Source organism: Diorhabda carinulata, chromosome 7 (genome assembly GCF_026250575.1).
Source record: "Diorhabda carinulata isolate Delta chromosome 7, icDioCari1.1, whole genome shotgun sequence".
Classification (NCBI taxonomy): Eukaryota; Metazoa; Arthropoda; class Insecta; order Coleoptera; family Chrysomelidae; genus Diorhabda; species Diorhabda carinulata.
Window position 1 is genome coordinate 19,947,330 of NC_079466.1, and position 22,621 is coordinate 19,969,950.

General features: G+C 29.8%; 1 protein-coding gene across 4 annotated transcripts; it reads left to right on the forward strand.

Moving 5' to 3' along the window:
• The first annotated feature begins 210 nt into the window (after positions 1-210).
• LOC130896111 (pre-mRNA-processing factor 40 homolog A) lies at positions 211-20,401 on the forward strand. Of its 4 annotated transcripts, none has more exons than XM_057803901.1 (13): positions 211-577; positions 634-936; positions 1,978-2,117; positions 2,169-2,284; positions 3,909-3,998; positions 4,080-4,300; positions 4,791-4,955; positions 6,386-6,565; positions 6,662-6,950; positions 8,873-9,102; positions 9,265-9,459; positions 10,910-11,140; positions 20,115-20,401. In XM_057803901.1, exons 1-13 carry the CDS (start codon positions 575-577, stop codon positions 20,235-20,237), a joined length of 2,286 nt encoding a protein of 761 aa, XP_057659884.1. In that variant the 5' UTR covers positions 211-574; the 3' UTR covers positions 20,238-20,401. The 4 variants fall into 4 exon arrangements, with proteins under 4 accessions (XP_057659884.1, XP_057659886.1, XP_057659885.1 ...); XM_057803903.1 differs by having other exon boundaries at positions 214-293; XM_057803902.1 differs by having other exon boundaries at positions 223-403.
• The last annotated feature ends 2,220 nt before the right edge of the window (positions 20,402-22,621 follow it).

Genomic DNA, 22,621 nt, shown 5'->3' on the forward strand with positions numbered 1-22,621 from the left:
GAGACTGCCCATAGACAAAGACGTCGGTACTTAGATTCAAAATTTTTAAGTCAGAAGAGGTAAGCCGTGTAGCTCCTGGACAGGTAGTTTACATTTTTTCTTTTCAAACATTTCCTACCACTCATAAAAACACTGATATTAATTCGATGGAATTTTTTTTCCAAAATGTGGTTTTGCAGTGTGTACAATGGAGATATTGACATGAATGACAGACGACAGTACCTTGTCATTTTGTAAAAGATGCATCCTTGCGTTCCTCTCTGAATTAAAGTGTTGATTTTATAGTTGGGAATGTAAGAGATTAATATATATGTATATATAATATAACAATAATTCAAACAAAGTAAAATTAACTTTGTGTAATTTAAAACACGCTATCACCATTGAGGACGAAAAGAAAAGTGTAATACAACAACTCTTATTAATTTGCATGTTTCGTTTGCCGATGCTTTGTGCTTTTTTATTTAATTATACAAACATAGGTATTACTAGTTGCCAATATGCTTTTAGCGTTTTAGCATGTTAATTAATTTACAGCTATTTGATAGTTGACTTTGATTTCTGCTAAAAGAGAATGGTAAATTTGATTTAAAAAAATTAGGTTAGGTTTTACTTAAATATTTGTAATTTTAGGAACCTGCCCTTCCTTCCCAAACCTTTGTTCCTCCAGCTGGTATAGGAACTCCTCCAATAATCCCTCAAGTACCTATGCCTGCTTTAGGAGCATTTCCATCTATGATTCCATCTTTCAATGTACCTCCACCAGGATTTGGCAACTTTGGTCCTCCAGGAGTTGTACCGCCGAATATAGCTCCTATTGTTCCAGGCAGTGAATGGAGTGAACATAAAGCTCCTGACGGAAGAACCTATTATTATAATTCTGCTACAAAACAGAGTTCCTGGCAAAAGCCGGACCAACTAAAAACACCTGCCGAGGTAAGTTAATTTAACTTACATTATGTTGAAAAAGTCGACAAAATCAAATGATGTATAATTTGATCAGTTAGCTTAGGAAATTTTTAAATTGGACTTCATATTATTTAACATACTTGGGCCATTCCTTATGAAGTCAACACTCTAAAATCAAAAAAATTACTGGAATCCTCAGAATTTAATAAAATTTGGTATGAATGTTCCACTCATAGATATTAAGGAAAATTCCAATTTTTTCTAATATCTTGAACAGTTTCAGAATTACAGCTAATCACCAAAAAAATGTAACAGACATATTTTGAAATCACCATTGCTTTTCTCCTAATTGTGTCATTTGATTCAGTTTTAAATCCTCTTTCTTTTGATATGCAACACAATATACTTTGTTATAGAAAGTGTTTTTGAAAAATCAAATTCAAAATTATGATTTTGATTTTCCCAAAAAGTACATTTTTTAAAATTTTCAAAAAATTCTTATTACTTTACTCCTGTATATTAGCTTAATTAGGAGAAAATCTGTGGAAATTTCAAAATGTCTTACGGTTTTTGGTGCATTATGGGAAAGTTTATATAGCCGTAATTTTTAAACTGTTTAAGATATTTTTAAAAAAATTGGCATTTTTCTTCGTGAGGAAAACCTTCATATCAAATTTCGTTAAATTCTAACAGAGCCAGGCTTACATCCCGTGTTTATTTGATATTTAATGACTCATTTATATTATAGTATTAATATACATATTTAAAAAAATTTTTTGTTGTTTTTTCTTTTGTCAGATTTGACTATAAGTTGTATTTCTTATAATAATAAAATTTATTTTCTTATCCTCATAAAATAATCTGTTACTCTCTTTAACTTACTTTTTAGACCTTTTTATACCCTTTTCGTGATGTTTTATTTTGATTCTAGGTCTCTCTTTATAGTTATTTAGTTCTAGTATAGTATTTACTTGTTATTTCAAACTGATTTTCTATCAAAAGAGACCTAGAATCAAGTTAAATGATGAAAAATAATCTTTTATTAGAACAATATAATATTTTTTGTAGCTGTTATTGTCACAATGCCCCTGGAAAGAATATACAGCTGATAGTGGTAAAATTTACTACCATAATGTAAATACAAAAGAATCTAGATGGGTTATACCTCCTGAACTAGAAGAAATAAAGAAGAAAATAGCAGCTGAAGAGTAAGTTCTTTTATTTTTTCTCCCAAGTTTTATAACTAAAAATCATTTTAGATTGAAACCTTCTTCGGGTGCTGCTACTCCTAGGGAAGTGAACAGCCCAGTACCTATCTCACAACCTCTTGTAGTGTCTACAGGATCCACTGGACCAAACTCTCCAGCAATTTCAAGTTAGTGCTCAAAATGAATGTTTAACATAAAACAATACAATCTACTAAATTTTTGATTATCATTTAAAACATATAATACTAAGTTAGAATATAAGTTTAATGTATTTCAGAGTAGTAAAAGCTGAGTGAGTAGGACAATTATTAACACAAAAGTAGATTTTCTTGTCTTTTGCCTTTGATCTAGTGTCTAAGATATCAAATTGTTACTGTAGTGTATCAAAAGTTACTGGTAGTGAGTGAATGTTTGGATTTCTTAGATACTTCCTTTTCTTGGATCCTGTTATATTTGCTCCCTATGATTGTTAGTTTTGTCTTGCTTATTTTTCCTACATAGTTATTTCCTTCTGTGAATTTTAATATCCTGGTTGGTGTCATGCTATAGGTCTGGTTTTGTCTGTGTTGAAAATGTAATTTCATCTGCAGTCTTTGTACAATGTAGGCTACATAAGCCACATTTATTCTTCTACAGCTTCCCTACTAATTTTTATAGACTAGATAGATAGATAGTTTATAGACCTCATTCATATACATTGAGTACATTTAAAGTCAGTTTAGTAAATACAGCCAGTTACACCTAGATGTACCTAAATATTTTGATTGTCCTAATTATAATATATAATTCATCAATAATATTATCAATTATCATCAATAAATAATTCATAAATAAACGCAAAAAATTAAAGTAGTATTTCAAAAGAAAAGACTTGGTAAAGTTTTCAAATTGAAAATTCGTCATGCACCCATGTTAAGGTGCAAGAAATATTTTAAATATGTTTTGTACCATGTGACATTCAACTTGTTGTTTTTTTTTCGTTTTCAATCTAGATTTTTAAGGTACATGTCCTTATTATTTCTAGTGAAATAATCATGAATATCTTCATGTCTCATATGTATGCATATACAAGCACGGAAGTGGCAATATTTTAATTTTTTTGAAGATTTCTCGGTAATTGGTGTTTTTGGGCACATTGTAAATGATCCTTATTAATGATATGAATAGATATGCTAAACACTGGTAAGACAAATTGATGGCTCTTTGGCTCCATTTATTGCCACATAACTTGTGCTTTGATGTTGAATCACACCAAGGCTTCCTCAATATTTTTGAGTTTTGTTGTTCTGGCCTATTTCATTTTCAAAAACTTGTTATAAGCTCTTTTTATTTTGTCTTTTTTTCAAAATTTTAAAATTGTCACATACACTATATTCTTTTGCTAAATATTTAGGTTTTTGCTCGATATATATGAGTTTTTTTTAGATAATAATTTTTGATCTCAACCATGTCAAAATATTGACAAATATGTAAATAACTTACTGACTGCAGATAAAACTCAAAATTATTTTAATAGTAACTCACTGTGCCAGATGTGAACACTCTTCATTATTCAAATTGTTTACATTACTGAGCTTACTTTAAAAGATATGGTTCTATAAAAATATTAGTTCAATGTAATTGCTTGATAAAATATGCCCTGTTGGATGAAGTATTTTTTAAGATAATGTCAAATAGCCAGGATTTTTTGATTTTGCTCAATATAAATATAAAAGTTTTCAATAATACATTATTTGAGATTTCTTTTATTAAACTTAATGTGTTTGCTGTTAACAAAATATTTTTCGTTAGATGCAAGTCCTGGAGGAAAAAGTGCTCTGGAAGCAGCGATGGAAGCAACTTTAGCAGCTATCTCATTACCGAATCCTCCTGCAAAACCAGGTAATTAAACATGAACCCTTTTCAATTGTAATAACTAGGATCTATTAATCTTCAATTATACTATGAGTTTTTTCTTTATAGATGAGGATTCGAAACCTTCAAATCAAGATGTTGTAAAAGAGCCTCGTATTTCAACACCAGAACCAAAGGTATTTAAAGATAAAAAAGAAGCTATGGAGGCTTTCAAAGAGCTTTTAAAGGATAAAAATGTACCATCCAATGCCAGCTGGGAGCAATGTGTTAAAATAATATCTACAGATCCCAGATATGAAACATTTAAGAAGCTGAATGAGAAAAAACAGGTATTTTTAAATTTTATTCTTGATCATTATTTTTTGGTAACGTAATTATGTAGGAGGTGACTCTTCTATTGTCGGCTGCTCTGGATAGTGCAATTATGATCTGCAGATTTTTTGCATTGTTGAACATAATATTCTATTGCTTGCTGATTATCACGCAATATATTTATATAGGGAGCGTTCATCTTCAAAGGGCGCTAGCTCCTTTACTTGTAACTCTTGGATAGATGTAATTCAGTTATAGTCAGCTCATCATAAACTACATCATAAACTACTGTTCAAGCATGCATTTCAAATAATTTAAATTATATGCACATCAAATGACTAAAAATGCAAAGCTGCTACCGACATTGAAACATTAGTTTTTGACAGGTACCTTGATAGACTTGTCCATCGAACTTACTGAAGTTATAGACAAATGGAAAATATTTGGCAGTTACTTTCCCTTTATAATTTTTTCAAATTTTACAAAATTATTTTTTCTTATATTTAGGTTTTCAATGCATACAAGACTCAAAAACAAAAAGATGAAAAAGATGAACAAAGACTGAAATCCAAAAAGTATAAGGAAAACTTGGAAGAATTTCTTCTTACCACTGATCTTATCAGTTCAACTACGAAATACTATAGATGTGATGAATTATTTAGTACTATGGAGGTAATGTATATGATATATATAAGTAACCACTCAAACTGAGCTTTTTGATTGTAGATCTTGTGAGGGCTCAGCTCCCAATTTCCTGCTATTCATATACGATATATTACAATTATTTGTGTAAGACAGTTAATCACTCTTTTCTCTTCTCTATCTGTCTGTTTCGGTCTTACAGCACTTCCAAATTTTTTTTATCTTTAACAAGCTTATCTTCCTATCTACTTTTCAGTCTATTTTGTAATTCTCCTTATCCTTGTTCTTTCTCCTTTCCATTACTGTGCTTGTAGTAACCTATTTTCTGGTTGGCAAACTTCTAATTTATATATGTTATGTTTTCTCCTGATTTATCGTAAATCTTCTTTTCCCCCTATTTCATTTCAAGATCTTTGTGGTTCCTCTCTATCACAGTTATTATCATTCATGTGTTTAATGATATTATTGCTGAATTGCAACTATTTCACTGTGTCTAATTCCACCTATATTTTCTCATTATTTTTTAAATTGTTTCCTTTATTTCTCATCGATTTTTTTTATCATCAATTAATATCTTATTGTAACTTTAATCTCTTTCACATTTTAATCTTTCTTTTTGCTTTGCGATTATTTCATTAAGCTCTTGACTCTCCTGTTTTAATTTGTCTTTAATATATGCGTTTCTATTTATTTTTTCTTGCATACTTCTTATACTTTGTTTTATCTGTGAGAATATTCCTTTAATTACCTCCATATCATATTTTTTTAATGATAATACTTTTCATTAGGGTTTGTTAGACATCTACAGCTGGAACTCGATAATCACAGTTATGGGACCGACTGTTTTGCAAATTACCAAAAAACGTCGGATTAGCAAATATTGTATTTCTTTGACTGATTTTAGTCGTGTATACGCAGGTACATACTCAAGAAAAATCTTTCATTATCAACATCTTGCCTAAAATAATTGAAAAACATAAATACATAATTAGTTTCGGCATTAATTTTAAATTAAAAAATATCTTTTAAGTGTTGAAAAAGTCTAATTTTCTGTTTTTTTTCTGTGGTAATTGCTAGTCATGGTTTCTTTTTGAAGAGATTTTAGAACTAAAATTTTGTTGAAATAAAGTATCCACTCTTCACACCAGCGTATTAAAACATTTGCAGCCGATATGATTTGACACAGTTGAATGTTTAGCATTCAAAGCTTTTTTTATCTTCATTAGATGTGATTTCTTTTACTATCTCTTCGTCTGTAAACTCGGTGGTTAAGTTATCTTCTATAATCCATCTTCTAAGGTCTTTTGAAGGAGTGTTAAATTTATCTCAAAGTTTGAGAGTGTCATTTATAACTGTTTTTAGCTCAGACTCTAATACTTTTCAGACTGGCGTCGCTACATTATTGTAGCATAATTGTCTATTTGAATTCATGTATTACATTTATAAATATTGTTTTTCAGGTATGGAGCAATGTCAATGACTCTGATCGCAGAGATATTTATGATGATGTTATGTTTACTTTGGCAAAAAGAGAAAAAGAAGAAGCAAAAAATCTGAAAAAGCGTAATATGAAAAAACTAGCCGAGGTCCTCGAATGTATGACAAAAATAAATTTTGATACTACATGGTGTGAAGCACAGGTAAATTTTCAAATTATTATATCACTACACATTTTATTAATCGATAAGTTATTCTCTTTAAACTTTCCAGTGATTTGTTCATTATTATATTTTTAGGTGCTGCTTTTAGAAAACAATACTTTCAAAAACGATGTTAATTTACTTGCTATGGATAAAGAAGATGCTCTTATAGTATTTGAAGAGCATATTAGAGTTTTGGAAAAAGAATATTTAGAAGAGAAAGAACGAGAAAAACGAAGATTGAAAAGACAGTGTAGAAAAAATAGAGATCAATTTTTAGCTTTATTAGATCATTTACATGAAGAAGGAAAGTTAACATCCATGTCTCTTTGGGTGGAATTGTATCCCATTATTTCAGCTGATATAAGATTCTCAGCTATGCTAGGTAATTATTATATACACATCTTATAAACAATTATTTAAAGAAATATAAAGTAATACAAATAACTATTAATTATAGTAATTTTTTTCTCAGTTGTCTTTCAGAGATGTTAGGTAGATAGGAAAGTGATTTGATCCCAAAGGTTGGCTCCTTCTTTATGAATTGATGAAAAAATTGATTTTTCCAGTGATTATCCTACCTTTTGTCACAGTAATTAATGAGGTTTTTTTGTTTTGTTAGAAAAATATCAGTGGTACCTGGCATAACTTTTGTCTGGATCAGAATTTAGAAAGAAAGTACTTAGAGAAGAGTAAATTTTCAATAAAAAGTCCCACCTTGTGAAAATCTATCACCAGTATTCATAATTTCAATTTAATGCAATTTTATATATATATCAAAATATCGAAATGGTGAGTGCTGGAAAAGTGCTGGAAAAAATTAAGCAATAACCATAGTATTCGAGACGAATTTTGAATCTTCGCTTCACTCTCCATGACAAAAAACGCGACATTGTCGTTGTTAATCAAATAAATTCAAAAATAATTTAAATCGAAATTAGAGGAAATTAACATATTTAAAAATAATGAAACTTAACAGTTAGATGCAGATGACATAGTTGTATAATTAAACACATTAAGACAGTTATAAGAAACTATAGACACATGGAACACAAATCTGAAGAAATTAATTATGAATAGTGACGAAGAGAAAACAAAAGTTATTGCGCTATCAGAAAATGGATATGCCTTAAACATACAAATAGAGAAATAAACATTAGGACAAGTATATAATTATAAATATCTAGGAGTAGTGATAATTCAAGGAGTGAATAAAATATTTGTACAGACAGTTAAACGTTTTCATGGATTGATATCAAAGTATGGTTACGAAAAGTGGATTGTGACATGAAAGTAGTTAAAGTGAAAAATCAAATCACGAGGGAAGAACATAGAATCAAATGTATGACAGATTTTATAGACAGAACTAAATTAGATTGGTGAAAACATATGCAAAAAATGGGAGATTACAGAATGGTAAAAATGTGTAGTAGGCAAAATTCATTGGCAAAAGTGAAGTGGAAAGATTAAAACGTAAAATTTAAAATTGAAAAAAATTATGTTAATTAATAATCTCTTAGCTTATTGATACATTATTTTAAACTTCAATTTCAATGGGATGAAATTTTAGGAAATGTTGAATTAAAAATACAAATAATGTGGATTATTTTTGAGAGATGGTACTTATTTCATAATTTTTCCCTCTTAAGAATTTTTTCTTCAAATTCCGTAGTCCTACATTTCTTGAAATATTTACAAAAAATACATTTTTTTCGACTTTTTTGTAGCTTTAAAATCTTGTATATTCTGAAAAGTTCCGATGTTTGTTTACGAGCTCTATCTATACTCATCATTGAGAATGGAGTTTGTATATTTTTTACTTACGGCTGATTAAGTGATGAAGGCTATGAAGATGAATAACCAAATCAATTATTGCTTATAAAAAATACTGTGTTGTAATAAAAGCCATTCAAATTTGAAAGAATTAATTTGTAGTAATTGTACAATTTGCTCAGACAAATTTGAAGGAAAAATGCCTTTACTTGAGCTATGAGAAAAATAATAATTATTTAAAATACTTTAAGCTTCTAACAATTTCTCTTACTTTGGAATTTTGGGAACTTACTCGATTTATAATATTCAATATTTCAAATTGAATTTTCACATTACAAGCTGGCTTTCTAGTATATACATATAATAAAAGGATAACATTATTAGTACGGAATTGGGACGTGTGAAAAGGCAGGCAAGGAGAATACATTGACCTTTTATTGTCTTAAAAAACGTAGAAATATGGATTGTTGATAATGTAAAAGTCGAAAACTAATGCAAATAGTATGGAATTTTTTGTATTTATACAATTTCTAGGCCAGAACGGTTCAACTCCTTTGGATCTCTTCAAATTTTATGTGGAAGATCTCAAGTCTCGATTCCATGACGAGAAGAAAATAATTAAAGAAATCTTGAGGGAAAAAGAATTTGAAGTTCAAATTGATACAACTTTTGACCAATTTGCTACAGTAATATGTGAAGATAAGAGATCTGCAACTTTAGATGCTGGAAATGTGAAGTTAACCTATAATGCATTCTTAGAAAAGGTAAATTAATTACACAGGTCTGTTTTTAACTGATTTAGGTATTCTGAAAACTAAAAAAATACTCAAAAAATTCCAGAATGTCAGCACCCTTATTAATAATAGGATAGAAATTTTTTGTATAACAATAATTAACAGATTTTAAATATGTATTTCCAATTTTAGGCGGAAGTTAAAGAAAAAGAGAGACAGAAAGAAGAAAATAAAAGGATTAAAAAGTTGGAGATTAGTTTTAAGGCCCTTTTAAAGGAAATGAATATAGACTTTGAACAGTCCTGGGAAGAAGTGAAAACAAAATTAGAGAAAGAAGAGGAATATTTAGCGTTTGAGTCAGATAGTGAACGGCAACGTGTATATAAGGTGAGTTTTGAAATGGATTTTTATCTGGAAACTAGAAGACAAAAGTGTGGCCGCTGAAACAAGTAAAAGTTGATTGGATTATAACATTTGTGTTCAAAGACAAGCTGTAATGTATTTAATAACTATAAATCTAGTTTTTTCATATTTATCGTAAGTCAAAATTGATAGTTGGGGTAGTTCTGCAGGACTTTTTGCGAATAATAGACAATTTAATATATTTATAATCTACACTTTCATCAAGCTTGGCTCAATTTGTCTCATAGAACAGGACCTTTGTAGGTGTTTGACTTGAAGATATCGCCAGCTTCATCTTCACCGTATTTTCCTCTACTACGACCAATGCTTCTATCTCCTGTCAAAGAAACGTTAAAATTATTTCGTCTTTGTGAATAAACCGCCATAGTGATAGTTAATATTTCTGAAATCGTGGTCTTCAATGTATTTCATGGAACTGTTGCCGGTTCTTAATACTGTATTGACTCCCTCATCGTCGCCACTTGTTTCTTAATAGATAGCAGTGCGAGGGCAGTTAATTTATTTTCGCCCATTGTACAAAGTACATTTCACAACTTTTGCATTTAGTTACATTTGTAATTAATACACTTTGCACGAATACAGTTTCGAAAGTCCAACAGTTTAAATGTTTATTTTTTATTCTAAAGGAACGAGAGAGAAATTGTCTGTGAATATTGCATGCTAATATCCGTGATTTGTTCAAAATTCAAGACAGATTTACATTCGTGAGCTACAAGTGCACATACTTCATGTGCACACGTATTATCATAAACCTTGAACGTTGTTTTAGGCTGTGGCGGGGAATTGACAGAGAATTGACCAATTTAATTTAATATTCTGATGTGCGGTGACGAGGGAATTGCACCGGACAAAGTACAGATGGATTTTTCACGTTTCACACAATCAGAGTCTTGCGATTATAATTTTTATTTATTAAATAGAAGATCGCTTTTTGAATCAAAAGAATTATTAAAATAAGGATGGGGCAGAATTTATTTTGAAAAGAGGCATTAAATTGCACATGCACTCGTGCATTTATTGAGAAACCGCAGCTACTAACAGTCCATTTACACTAACTTTGTTCAGTTCCTCACCAACCTACATCTTGAAATTTGGTATTGTGATTAAATTCAGTGTCTTGGAACCTTCCATGCATAAAGAAGTGTATCGCCTTTACTATTTTTCTAAACCAATTTTGAATTTAGTTTCCAACTTTGTACTTCCCCCTCAAATTCTTTTCCTTGTCTCACCTCCTGTATCCTAAAAACTAACTGAATTTTTTTACTGTAAAACAGAAAAGATAACGAATTTGAACAAGAAGAAAACGTGCTTTATCACCCCACTTAATGCCTATTTGAATTCATGTTCAGGGGATTATGGGGTTTATGAGCTGATAATATTTTGTGAATCCTTTATTATAATGATGTTATTTTAGGAATATCAACATGAAATGGAGGAATCGTGTAGTCATCATCATTCTCGATTTAAGAGATCGAAGAAAAAAAAGAAGAAAGCATATAAATCATCATCTAGCGATTCCGATAGCGAAAAACATAAAAAATCTTCGAAACATCGATCAAAAAGTCCGACCCCATATTCGGAAGATAGCAGTGAGGAATATAGGAAAAAGAAATCCAAGAAAAAACACAAGAGAAAAATGTCCCCTGTAAGTTAATAATTTTCAGAAATTATTGTTTGGGTTGTAATTTTGATATTAATAAATTAGCATTAAATAAATATTATTGAATAAAATAGTATATTAGTGAAAAACATAAAGCTATGGTAAATAACGTTTTAAACACAAAAATTTAGATGAATATTGAAACTGAACAGAAAGTTTTAAGGTAATATCCACATATACAAATCAGCAATGTCAAATGTAAACATTAAAACCTAATGGGCATAAAAATGTTGAAAAATTTTGTAAAAATGAATGATATATTTTAAAGAAAAGTTCATAAACCTTACCGATATACTGTTTACTATTACTAAACCAAAACTCACACTTTCTGCACCTTCAAATCAGGTAGTGGTAATGGAGCAGATGACATTGTTTCGATTGGGACATTCAAAATACGCAAAAAATAGAAATATACAGGAAATAGCAAATGAGAACCTATCTAAACTTCAATTAAAAAGAAAAAATATAACAATTTAATGTATAAATGAAAAGCTATGTTAAGTACAAAGGATGTTAGCAAAGTGAGTTTGATTTTTTAATAAAAATGAACGAGCATACATATACAGCAAAGCAATTTATTGCATCAAAGCAAGGAGAAATATCAGACCTGTACATCCGCGCGTAAGTCCTGAAAGAGTATTTCAGGTCGGGGACAAATAGTCCGAAAAAACGTCTGGTCCGGGTTTTACTCGCATCCGGGAAAAGTAGAATTACATTGAGAGGCATGATTGAGGACACACATACACACTTTAATTGGTTTGCAGTGTGACCCCTCATAGGATTGTAATTTTATCTCCAACATTTCCATCACGTGTCATCATCAGTGATGAATCATTATGTACGTTGTGGGTGTCCATAAAAATCAAAGCTTACCCCATTTGTAAGGAATTTTGGCACTTAGCTTGCACAAAATTTGTGGTAGCCTAACTTTTGTTTGACAAACACTAAAGTCTATGCTACTTATAGAAAACTAGATGAAAGCTTCACTTTTGTGAAACGGCAGTTTTCATGAATCTTCATCAATTTATAAAGCAAAAAAAGGTACTTATCATAGTGGTGGACAAGCTTTGAAATAAGGAAAATCACTAGATGGAAAGTCGTGACTATAGATAAATCGGGTGAATGATATTTCACGAATTTATAAAGCAAATTCAACTACCATATTTTGGCATTGAAACTGCAAATGGAATGGAGGAATGGATCAAACTACAGGAGTGTCTTAAACACTTAGAAATAATGATTTTATTCGATTTTTTTAGTTATACCAAATTTCATATATTAAATTTTTTATTTATAGAATTCTCTCAATAAATTATTAAAAATGCCGTTATTGACCTACAAAAAATTTCTGTTTTGTTCATAAAGAGCGCCATTGATCTCCTAACTGATTCACATCGGTCATCTTTAATTGTTTGGATAATGTGTAATTGCCGAATTTGTACATTATCAGAAAAAGTCACATTTAAGATATGCAAATATGGTGTTTGTTTATGGTTTTAAAGTTCTAAAGTTTTTAACCAACGTACAAAAATGGTAACATTCCAAGTTCTACAACTTCTAACAAGTTACTCAACCAGGTGTAGAGGAAGTAGAAAATATTCTGGTTGTACAGTTTTCATGTTGTGCCATAAATACTTTTTACTGATAAAGCAACGTTTACCTGTGTGAAGTACCTACCCAATAATCAGGTTTATAAAACATTTATATGAAAGGTTCCAGGGCATTGGATTGGTTGGTGTGGTCCTATTAATTGGTTTCCAAGGTCTCCATACTTAACACCAATAGATTATTGTTTATGTGGATGGTTCAAAAATAAGGTGTATAAAGTAAAATGGGGCACTCGTGAAGCACTAAATTTATTCAAAATACTGCATCCAATTTTAGAGAAGATAGGGGAGCAAAAGGCACTTGGTTTGATCGAAGCAGAAAATGTTTAGAGGCCAATGGCAGCATCTTTGAAAATTTATTGAAATAATACCATGCTTGAAAAAGTGTATCAAATCTTATTTTACTATATAACTTGAAAATAAATAAAATTGATATATGTATTTGAATTTTTATCCATCATTTTGGAGTGTATAATACATTTCTGTAGTTTGGTCCAATTATTCTCACCCACCCAGTATATGTGTTCAGGGAATTGAAAATTTTATTTTTGACTTGTTTAGGAATATAACCTAATTGGAGCAACAATTTTTTCTGATCTGTTAACCTTATCTGTTTTTAATTTGAACCTGTCAACTGATTGTCATTTAAAATGTCTCCCATCAATTCTATAAGAGATAAATATTTTAAACTTTTTTTCACATAAGAGAAATATTTGTGCATATGTAGCTTGTACACATTTAAAAAAAATGACTGACGATTTAAGAAGACCTAAATTGAAAGCATGCATGAAATGTTTTCGACAAGCTTGGAAAACATTCAAGGAAATACTACAAAATTATTTACTATTGACAAGTTTACGACATATTTGGACAGAAAGTGAATTGGGAATCCAATATGTTGGGCCAGAAATAGAAATAGAAATTGAAAATCTATAAAATATACTCTGTGTACCCATATATCTACTATTTAAATTTTCCTCCATCAAATTCTTTATTAATTTTATTTGGAACAACCATTCTAAAGATCTCGGATTTTTTTCCTCTGGTAATTGAACGATCCAGTCTAATAAGTAATTTAGAAAATTTTGCAGCTGCTAAAAGGGCACGTATTATATACTATTTATGTTTCCGTACTATTTATTCTATAAGGAAGATCTTCATTGTAGTTTTACGTTAACAAAAAATTCAATCATTACAATAAATTTCTGTTTAAGGTGAGTAGTTGTTCTGGCTCTATTCTTTGATTTCTGAGTCACACATGAATTGATATTTTTTCATCTCATATAACTTTTCCTGGTGGGAACCAAGACTTCTTAGAAGGTGGTACCACAAAGCTTTGGGGTGAAGATTAAGGAAAATGAAATATATTAATGAAAGTAAATAATGACGTTTTTACTTACAATGTGGAAAAAGACCGCAATATAGTCGAGTTAGAAGAGAAAAAATAAGCAGACAAGAAAAATAGCAGACTACAGTTTTGTGGAAAATAGGAAAAAGGGAGACCCAAAAGATTGTTCCAAGATGAAAAATGTTGCGGAGAAGAAAATGATAAGAAAAACAGAGTTTGGAGAGAACGGATTTTTCTTAATTTTTTGACATTTTTATTTATAATTTTTGTTAATATAAAAAATATACGTTTTGGACTATTTTTAGTTTTAAATAGTTAAAATGTGATGCTCAAGAGATTTGCTAGGGGTGAATTTTATGTTTAAGCTAAATTGATTAACACGTTAACCACGTTAGTATCTGAGCTAGTTGGAAGACAACTCACCTAAGTCTGTTTTCCAATTAGTTGAATTACTGATGATCTAATTTCTGTCAGTTAACTAGTTAACTAGATTTTTAACGTTTACACTACTGTTCATCAAAAGTTGGATGGTGCATGAGGTTTGACTAGAAATGGTAGTAACTAGGAATTTAAATTTTTGGAAAAATATATTTTATAGTGAGGTGAAAGTTGCTTTGTAAAATATATCAGTATCATTGGGTTTTTTTTATAGCTGAACGATATATACCATTTATAATAATTATTATAAATTTATTATATTTTTACGTTTTCGAGAGCGTCCATTTTGTATCAGAATGACCCGATTCCCATTAATGCACTAGCTACTTTCTCCTTGTTCCCCAATCTATTTCTTTTCCTCTTCTACGTAGAGCTATGTGCCAACCAACTTCTGATGGATAGTAGAATTAAATATTGCTAGACATACTTTTCATTTCCTATAAATAATGAATTATCCAAAAAAGTTTACTTAACATTGATTGTTGTAATAAAGAATTTCTAAATCTTTACTTATTTATCTCATTAAAATTTGATACTAAATAATGTAATCGTTTTTTTTTTTGATTGAATAAAAATAACAATTTTGAAGGTAATAATATTTTATTATAACAACTGAAAGAAACCACAGTATTGCCAAAATAATTTATTTTGTAAAATAATTTTGAGGAAATTACTATTGTGCTTAAATTCATAAAATTAATTAACTGGACTAATTGTTTTTAAGCATTTGGATAATTGAAAATTCTGAAAATCAAAAGTACTAAGAATAGTGGCTTTTTTACATATTTAAACATAACGTTAGATATTTATTACAAAAAGAACAACAAATATTTAATGAAATTAATATTTATTAAGAACTTATTGGGAAATACATTTTCCATTTATGTATTTACAAATAGGCTAAAGCGGTGCTCAGAATGAACGCGAACATGACGCGCTTTAAATGTTCATGAATGTTGAAAATACAACCCAGATTTAAAGCTGCACAGAATGAACGCGAACATAACACTAGTTCGCTAGTGAACATAACTTTGAAAATGCTTGTATATAAAGAAATTTGAAGGGTGATGAACGATTTTGAATTATGTATAATGTATTATATACTTACTTTAAGTGGTCTCTAGACGTTCATAAATGTCAAAGATAGTTCAATTTGTTGAGAAACTGTGATAACGCAAACAATGATTGCGCTTCTATGCGCTCTTGACGCCGAAGTTAACCAACTTTCTACTTTTTACGCGCTGTTCGTCGCTGAAAGTCAAAAACATCACCCCACTTTTCTAGTATACTTTCTAGTTGCAGCTACCAGATAAAATTTGTAGGTGCTCATGAGTGTTTATGTAACAAACAGTCGGCCGAGTGCAAGAAAACTAAAATTTGACGAAATATAAGGAATCATTTTCCTATTTGAAAATTCCATGATAAGAACTGACGATTAACTTCCTGATCTAATCGACTTTCATGTTTTCTTATTAAATGTTTTGTTAAGTCTCTGTTTAATAAGTTCAAAAGTTGATCATATAAACCCCCGATTCATCCTTCTATGTTTAAAAAACTCGTTCATTTTAAAATGTGTTGTAGTAAAGTGACTGTAGATATATCTATTCGAATTGAGGGGTCTCAACAACTAACGTTGTGTCAAATGTCACTTTGTATATATTTCTCTATGCATTTCATACAGTAAAGTAAGAATATAATACATTATAAATAATTCAAAATCGTTGATCACTGCTTTATATACATGCACTTTTAAGGTTATGTTTACTGGCGAACCAGTATCATATTCGCGTTTATTTTGTGCACCGCTTTACTTTATGAAATGCATAGAGAAATATATACAAAGCAGTATTTGACACAGCGTTGTGGGTGAGACCTCTTAATTCTACAGTCACTTTACTGCAACACATTTTAAAATGAACGAAATTTTTAAACATAGAAGGATGAATAACTTTTCAACTTATTCCTTATAATCTGTCAAATTTATATTCGTACAAATTCTATCAGTCTTCAAAGTCATTATTCAGGGTATCTGCAATTACACACTATATTAGAAAAGTGAAGTTATGTTTTTGACATTCATGATCGTCTAGGGCTTTATTTCAAGCAATACATTTTAAAACCATTCCATAATTATATGAATAAAGCTTATACAAAGAGTAACGTTGATACATATATCTTTTTACACTATGAAAGAAATATATTAAGAAAAATATTATCTGTTCATATTGCTTATCAACCCATTAATGCCCAGAATTATGAAAATGCGTTCATTCTGTGTACCGCTTAATTTGTTTCTATTCTTGATCATTTCCATTTGGTAATTATAATGACGATATAAGGAAAATAAAATATTAGTAGCTCTGGTAATCTCGAGTCCATATATAAGTGAAGGCCGGATAATGAAGTTTCCACTATACAGAGTTCAAATTGTTCGACACTGCGTACACAAGTAAATATACAAATAAAATCTTTTTTTTTGTTTCATTGGTATTTACTTCAGTTGTGCCGTTGTTAATTAAATAGTTGCGTAGAATAAATTCCAACTTATTATATTTCCCTTGCTACTATAATTTTTATTATATTAAGTGATATATAGTTATATAAATTTCTTTAACTTATTATTTCTTAGACCTTTTGATATGTTTAAGCTTCTAAAAGTTCTTAGACCTCTTCTGATTTAAAATTAGATTCTTTTGTAATGTTTTAAAGACAGATGGAAATTTGATACAAACTATAAGAAGTCGAAACGTCAAATTCTGTTCTTTCTAAATATCTTTCACTATCTTCTGCTCTTCCTTCTATTTTTTATTCTCTCTTCTTAAGTCTTTGCGCTCTTACAAAATATGTTTTATTCGGCCTAGTATATCCGCGATGTGAATAAAAAATATCGCGAAGAGAGCCGTTTTTCAAGTCTTTTCTTTCGCATATCATTTCTAAATGGAATTTTAAGTTTTTCACTAAATTCTTGAATAGTTAGTCGCCTGTATAAACGATAAAGTATTTAGGCTAACAGCTCTTTTAACTTTTATTTCTTCTCTTTTAAATCGCCGATACTACTTATAAAGTGTCTTCAAAGTTACGACGTGACCACCATACACAGATAATAACATTTTGCGACTTTCTTTAGCATTTCATTTCAACTTTAAACAAAATTTAATTTATTGTTGTAGATACCGGTTTCACGACTTATACTTTTAACACCATATAGTAGCAAACTGACAAGCCAATTCGATTTTGTCACTGCTTTCAATAAATAACCGTATGAGTCATTCTGATTGAAAAAGATACATTTAAAGTAATTGCAGCTTCAAAAATTGATTCACTGAATTTTTTATCACACCTTGTTAACTTTTATTTCTCATTGTTCCATTTGTGATTTCTGGTTTCTCCATTTGATTAAGTACCTATGTTTCATAATCATGAGTTGTGGTGGTTTTACATACAGCTCAACAGGTCTTATAGCCGTAAGATTTGGAATAGCTCTACTGCTTCCTTCCATTTTTTTATTCATGACTGTTTAGCGCCAGTTCTCCTATCCTATCCTTTCCAGATCTTCTCTACAAGCTTCTAACCATTTTTTTCCGTGGACGTCCTTTTTTCTATTTCGTTTCTTCCTCCGTTAATAAGGACCTTTTCACCCAACTATCTTCGTCCATTCTGGATGAATTTCCCATCCAACGGATTCTTTTTGCAGTCAGCACATATCTAATCTCAGCTTAACCATACAGTGCTTTGATCTCTGCGTTTGCTCTTCTCCTCCATTGTTTTTGCTCCTACACTCCAGTAAAAATCCAGTACCTTTCTCAGTCTTATGTTTATGTTGTTTTCTTCTTTTTTTTCATGGTCCAGCACTCGCTGCCATATAGTAGCGTTGGTTGTATAACTGTCTTATTAATGAGTAACTTGGCAGCTTTTAAAATATGTTAAAAGTTCTCTTAGGGATCCAAATGTTTTGTTCCGCCAGTCGTTTGGCGATTTCCCTCATCTCCTTCGTTTGTCAATGTCAGTCTCAGGTATTCAAACTGCTGGATTTTATCAGATATATACTCTTTTGTTCCTTTAAGTGTATATTATATATTCATTTATGAGTATATATTATATTGAAGTTCATATTCTTTTGCTTTCTTTTCATAGACTAGAAACATTTTCTCTAGTTCCTTTTCAGTTCTACTTATAAGTATCATATCATACGTGTAGGCATTTCTAACAAAAGGTAGAAAAGCACTGTTGATAGTGGGTCTCCTTGCTTTAAATCTCTTTTTGTTTTAAAATGTTTCTATAGGCTTTCTTTGACAAATACTCCATTATCCGTATTGTTCAGTGTCATTTTTATCAAATGTAGTATTTTCCTGCTAATGCCTGGAACAAATGTTTCCTACTAATTGAATCTTACGCTTGATTGAAATCTACAAAGAGGAGCTTCAGGTTTAATCCTTTGTCATAGCTATTGTTCTGGATTATCTTCAGAATGAACTAGTTAACTCCTCCTTTTTGAAACTTCCCTGGTACTCATCTACTTCTTTATCCAAATATTTGCTCAATCTATTTTTTTATGATTCTAGCTAGGACTTTGTATACAACATCCAACAAAGTGATACTACTATAATTCACGTAATGGTTTTACATATTGTGGTATATAATTCTGATTTTGTTTCTCTTAAAACGTCGTTTGATCTCATAAATATACTGAGCATTCCACATTTTTTACTACCTTTAGAAATTCAAGCTTTTTGCTTCCTTTCTACAAAATTTTTTTGTCCTTTCAAAGGCGTATTGTTTAACACTTCTTGTTACAATTTTGAATTGCTTTGTTTCTTATAGAATTGTTCCATTACCATCTATTCAATTTTATTTTTATTAAATATTTTTCCAAAATTCTCAGCTTCCTTTTCTAACCTTATTGTTACCTCTTGTAACTTATTTCGTTTTCTTGTCATCATAATTGAGTTGTATGTAACGCTAGTTATTGGTTATTGTTATTCTGTTCCCCCTATTTCACTGTTTCGTATCTTTTTCTCCAACTCTATAATACAAAGAACTGTGGATAGAAGATCTCCTTGTCTAAGATCTACGTAATGAAAATTTTGAAATTATATATATTATATTATTATAAAATCTAAACTTTTTAACTGGGAACTTTTTAAAATTCAGTTATTTGTAGGTACAACACAAATAATTACAGTTAGCTCTAAAACACCTTTATAATTGAGATCGCTCTTCCTCCAAAGGAAATAGACTCTTTCTGTTCAAGTGCTGTAGGGTTCGAATTGTTAATACTGTGTATATTGCTTATTTTCAAACAAAAATAAAACAGTATAAGAATTTATTGTTAGACCAAAGACTTTCATTTCATCTAAAATAGTAATATCAACCCAAGCTAAGTGGTATACCCCATATTTTATATCTTTATGTTTATCAATATTTATATATCTTTTATAGTTTTAAGTAAAATAGAACTTCATGAAGAAGAATAATATACAAAGCTTCATTGAAGAATTAACTAAAAAAATACAAAATAAAAAGAGTTGGAGCAGAGAAATAACGGATTTTTTTTGAAATTCTGCAGAACACACCGCCAGATAAGCACGTCAGCCGAGGCGAGTCTGAAGGAAGACGAGGAGAAATGAGCGAGACAGAATTAGAGAAGCAGAGGGCGCTGTTGTTGGCTAAATTAAATGAAAGTGAATGACAATATTAATGTAAATTACGCCATTAGGAAGTTTTATATTTTTACTCAAAAATCATTTAATTTCTTAATGTATTTGTATGATTAAGTTGAAATATCATTATTGTAATAACTTTTATTGTTCGACAGTTTTGTATATTAAAAAAATCTTCTGGGACTAAAAAATATATTAGATGTGACACTAATGTACCTGGTGTTTGCTGAATTATATACAGAGGAACAAGAAAATATTATCGTTAGTTTCCATTTCAGTTAATGAAAATGTTTTAATTATATTACGTGTATCTTGTATTGATTTCCTGTTAAACTTGAAACTGTTAAATAAATTTGAACCCAATGCTTATAGAATCAGAACCTCCATTTTCGTTTGACTTAAAATTGAAATAATTTCTGGAAATTTTAATGCAATAAAGTTTTAAACTCACCAGGTATATTAAATTGTAAAATTTAAATTTGGTGTTAAAATTTACGAAAAAAAGTTATCAAAAACGTCATTGTTGATATTATTGTCCTTCCTAGTATGTAATTTCAAATGCTCTGGCGAGTTGAGAACTTGAAATAAAACCGACAAAAAGTTTTTTGAAATGCCAACGTTTCGATATTTCATTTGATCTTTATCAAGGCTATAAATATATGGAACATTATAACTCAAACGTTGATGAAAATAAACAAGTAAACAAAAAATTGTGAAATTAGAAGTAAAACAATAATTAGATACTGTAACAATTTGAATATCTATACATGTATATATAAATGAATAGGACACACTGCATGTAAGATAAACTATATAAAATACATAAGAAAAGTGTTTTATTAAACAGAAGAACAATGGATAAGTTATTAAACCCTGAAACAATTTCTTCAGTTTGAAATAGTTTTATGAGTTTTATTCGCTTAGATATACAGATGTTGAATTGATATACATATTTATTACTCAATGAAGTAGATTAATCAAATATATTTGATGGTTTTGTAAAATATTAACAAAAGCGTGAACGGTATTGGATTCTAATTATTACCATCAAGTACTAGTCCGGTCAGTGTTTGTTGACTTATAAACATTCCAAAGATGTTGGCCACATCCGTACGGTTATTAACTCACTGCATCATTCAGTTTTATGTATATCATTTCGCTGATGGTTATTTTTGGTAGATTCTGGATTTCAAGTACTATTTAGTCATACCCATGTAACTCTTATTGCAGTCTAAACAATTTATTGTAAAAATCATATTGGGATGCGGGAGTTTGGGTTTTTTGTCTTTGATATGTTTGAATAAGTTGCTAACTTTGTTTATTGGGTAGAATTCCAGCTCACAATCATATGAAGAGGGTGTTTTGAAACAATTTCCAAGTTTCCCTGTCAATCCTCTAAAAGGAAATTTATAATACGTTTTACTTTCGTTTAGAGGTATCTATGTTACGTTATGATTGCTCTCATTTATAATTTATTAACCAGCTCTCTTGGGTGGATGCATTTTATCTTTTGACTGACGTCTAATAATTTGAAAAATGTATGTTGTTTGCACAGGTTTTTACTTATATGTGTTGGTTTCTTTAAATAACTTTTACATTGTTCTTCTGTTTTATACAACAATGTTCTTATTTGTTTATGTTGTATAGGTTATATATATATATATATATATATATATATATATATATATATATATATATATATATATATATATATATATATATATATATATATATATACTAGCAGACCCGGCCACGCGTTGCTGTGGCTGAAGTTTTTGTTATATTACATTATAGTAAACAATCTAAGAGGAACGATAAAAGAACATCAGACACGGAGTCCACTATGCTTATTTACACAGATGGTATTTGAAAAAAAAAAATGGTGATCTCCTTATTTGACTTTCTACTACTATAACCCTTTAGTACAATGAAATTATTTACGAACAAAGACGAAAATGTTGATGGTGGTATACAAATTCACTGGATTGAGATTTGAAGGGGAAGTACGTTGAACACAATTAATTAAAATGTTCTTACACTTGATATTAAGCAGAAATCAATACAAAATAAAAATTTATCAGATTTATTATTTCCATTTAATTTTATAACAAATAAGTATATTACAGTATAATACAGTAAATAACATGTGACGCTTAAACATCATGAATGAGGTAGGCAAGGCAGACAGTCTTAAACTTTTAAACATTAATGTCTCTTTTTTTGAATTATAAATACTTTCAATTTCAATTTAATTTAACACCAATCGGTGCACAATGTTTTTGGTTAACCTGTCTTTAGCTAACACAAATAGATTCGACGGTTTCCCAACACGTGAACACGCAACATATAGTTGCCCATGAGAAAAACATGGATTTTCCAAATCTAAACCACAAATGGACATTGTTTGACCTTG

Excerpts from the sequence above, each read along its gene's own strand:
- LOC130896111 (XM_057803901.1), top strand. Across the intron at positions 3,999-4,079 it reads GAATCCTCCTGCAAAACCAG|ATGAGGATTCGAAACCTTCA; the intron begins GTAATTAAACAT and ends TTTTCTTTATAG. Across the intron at positions 9,460-10,909 it reads AACGGCAACGTGTATATAAG|GAATATCAACATGAAATGGA; the intron begins GTGAGTTTTGAA and ends ATGTTATTTTAG.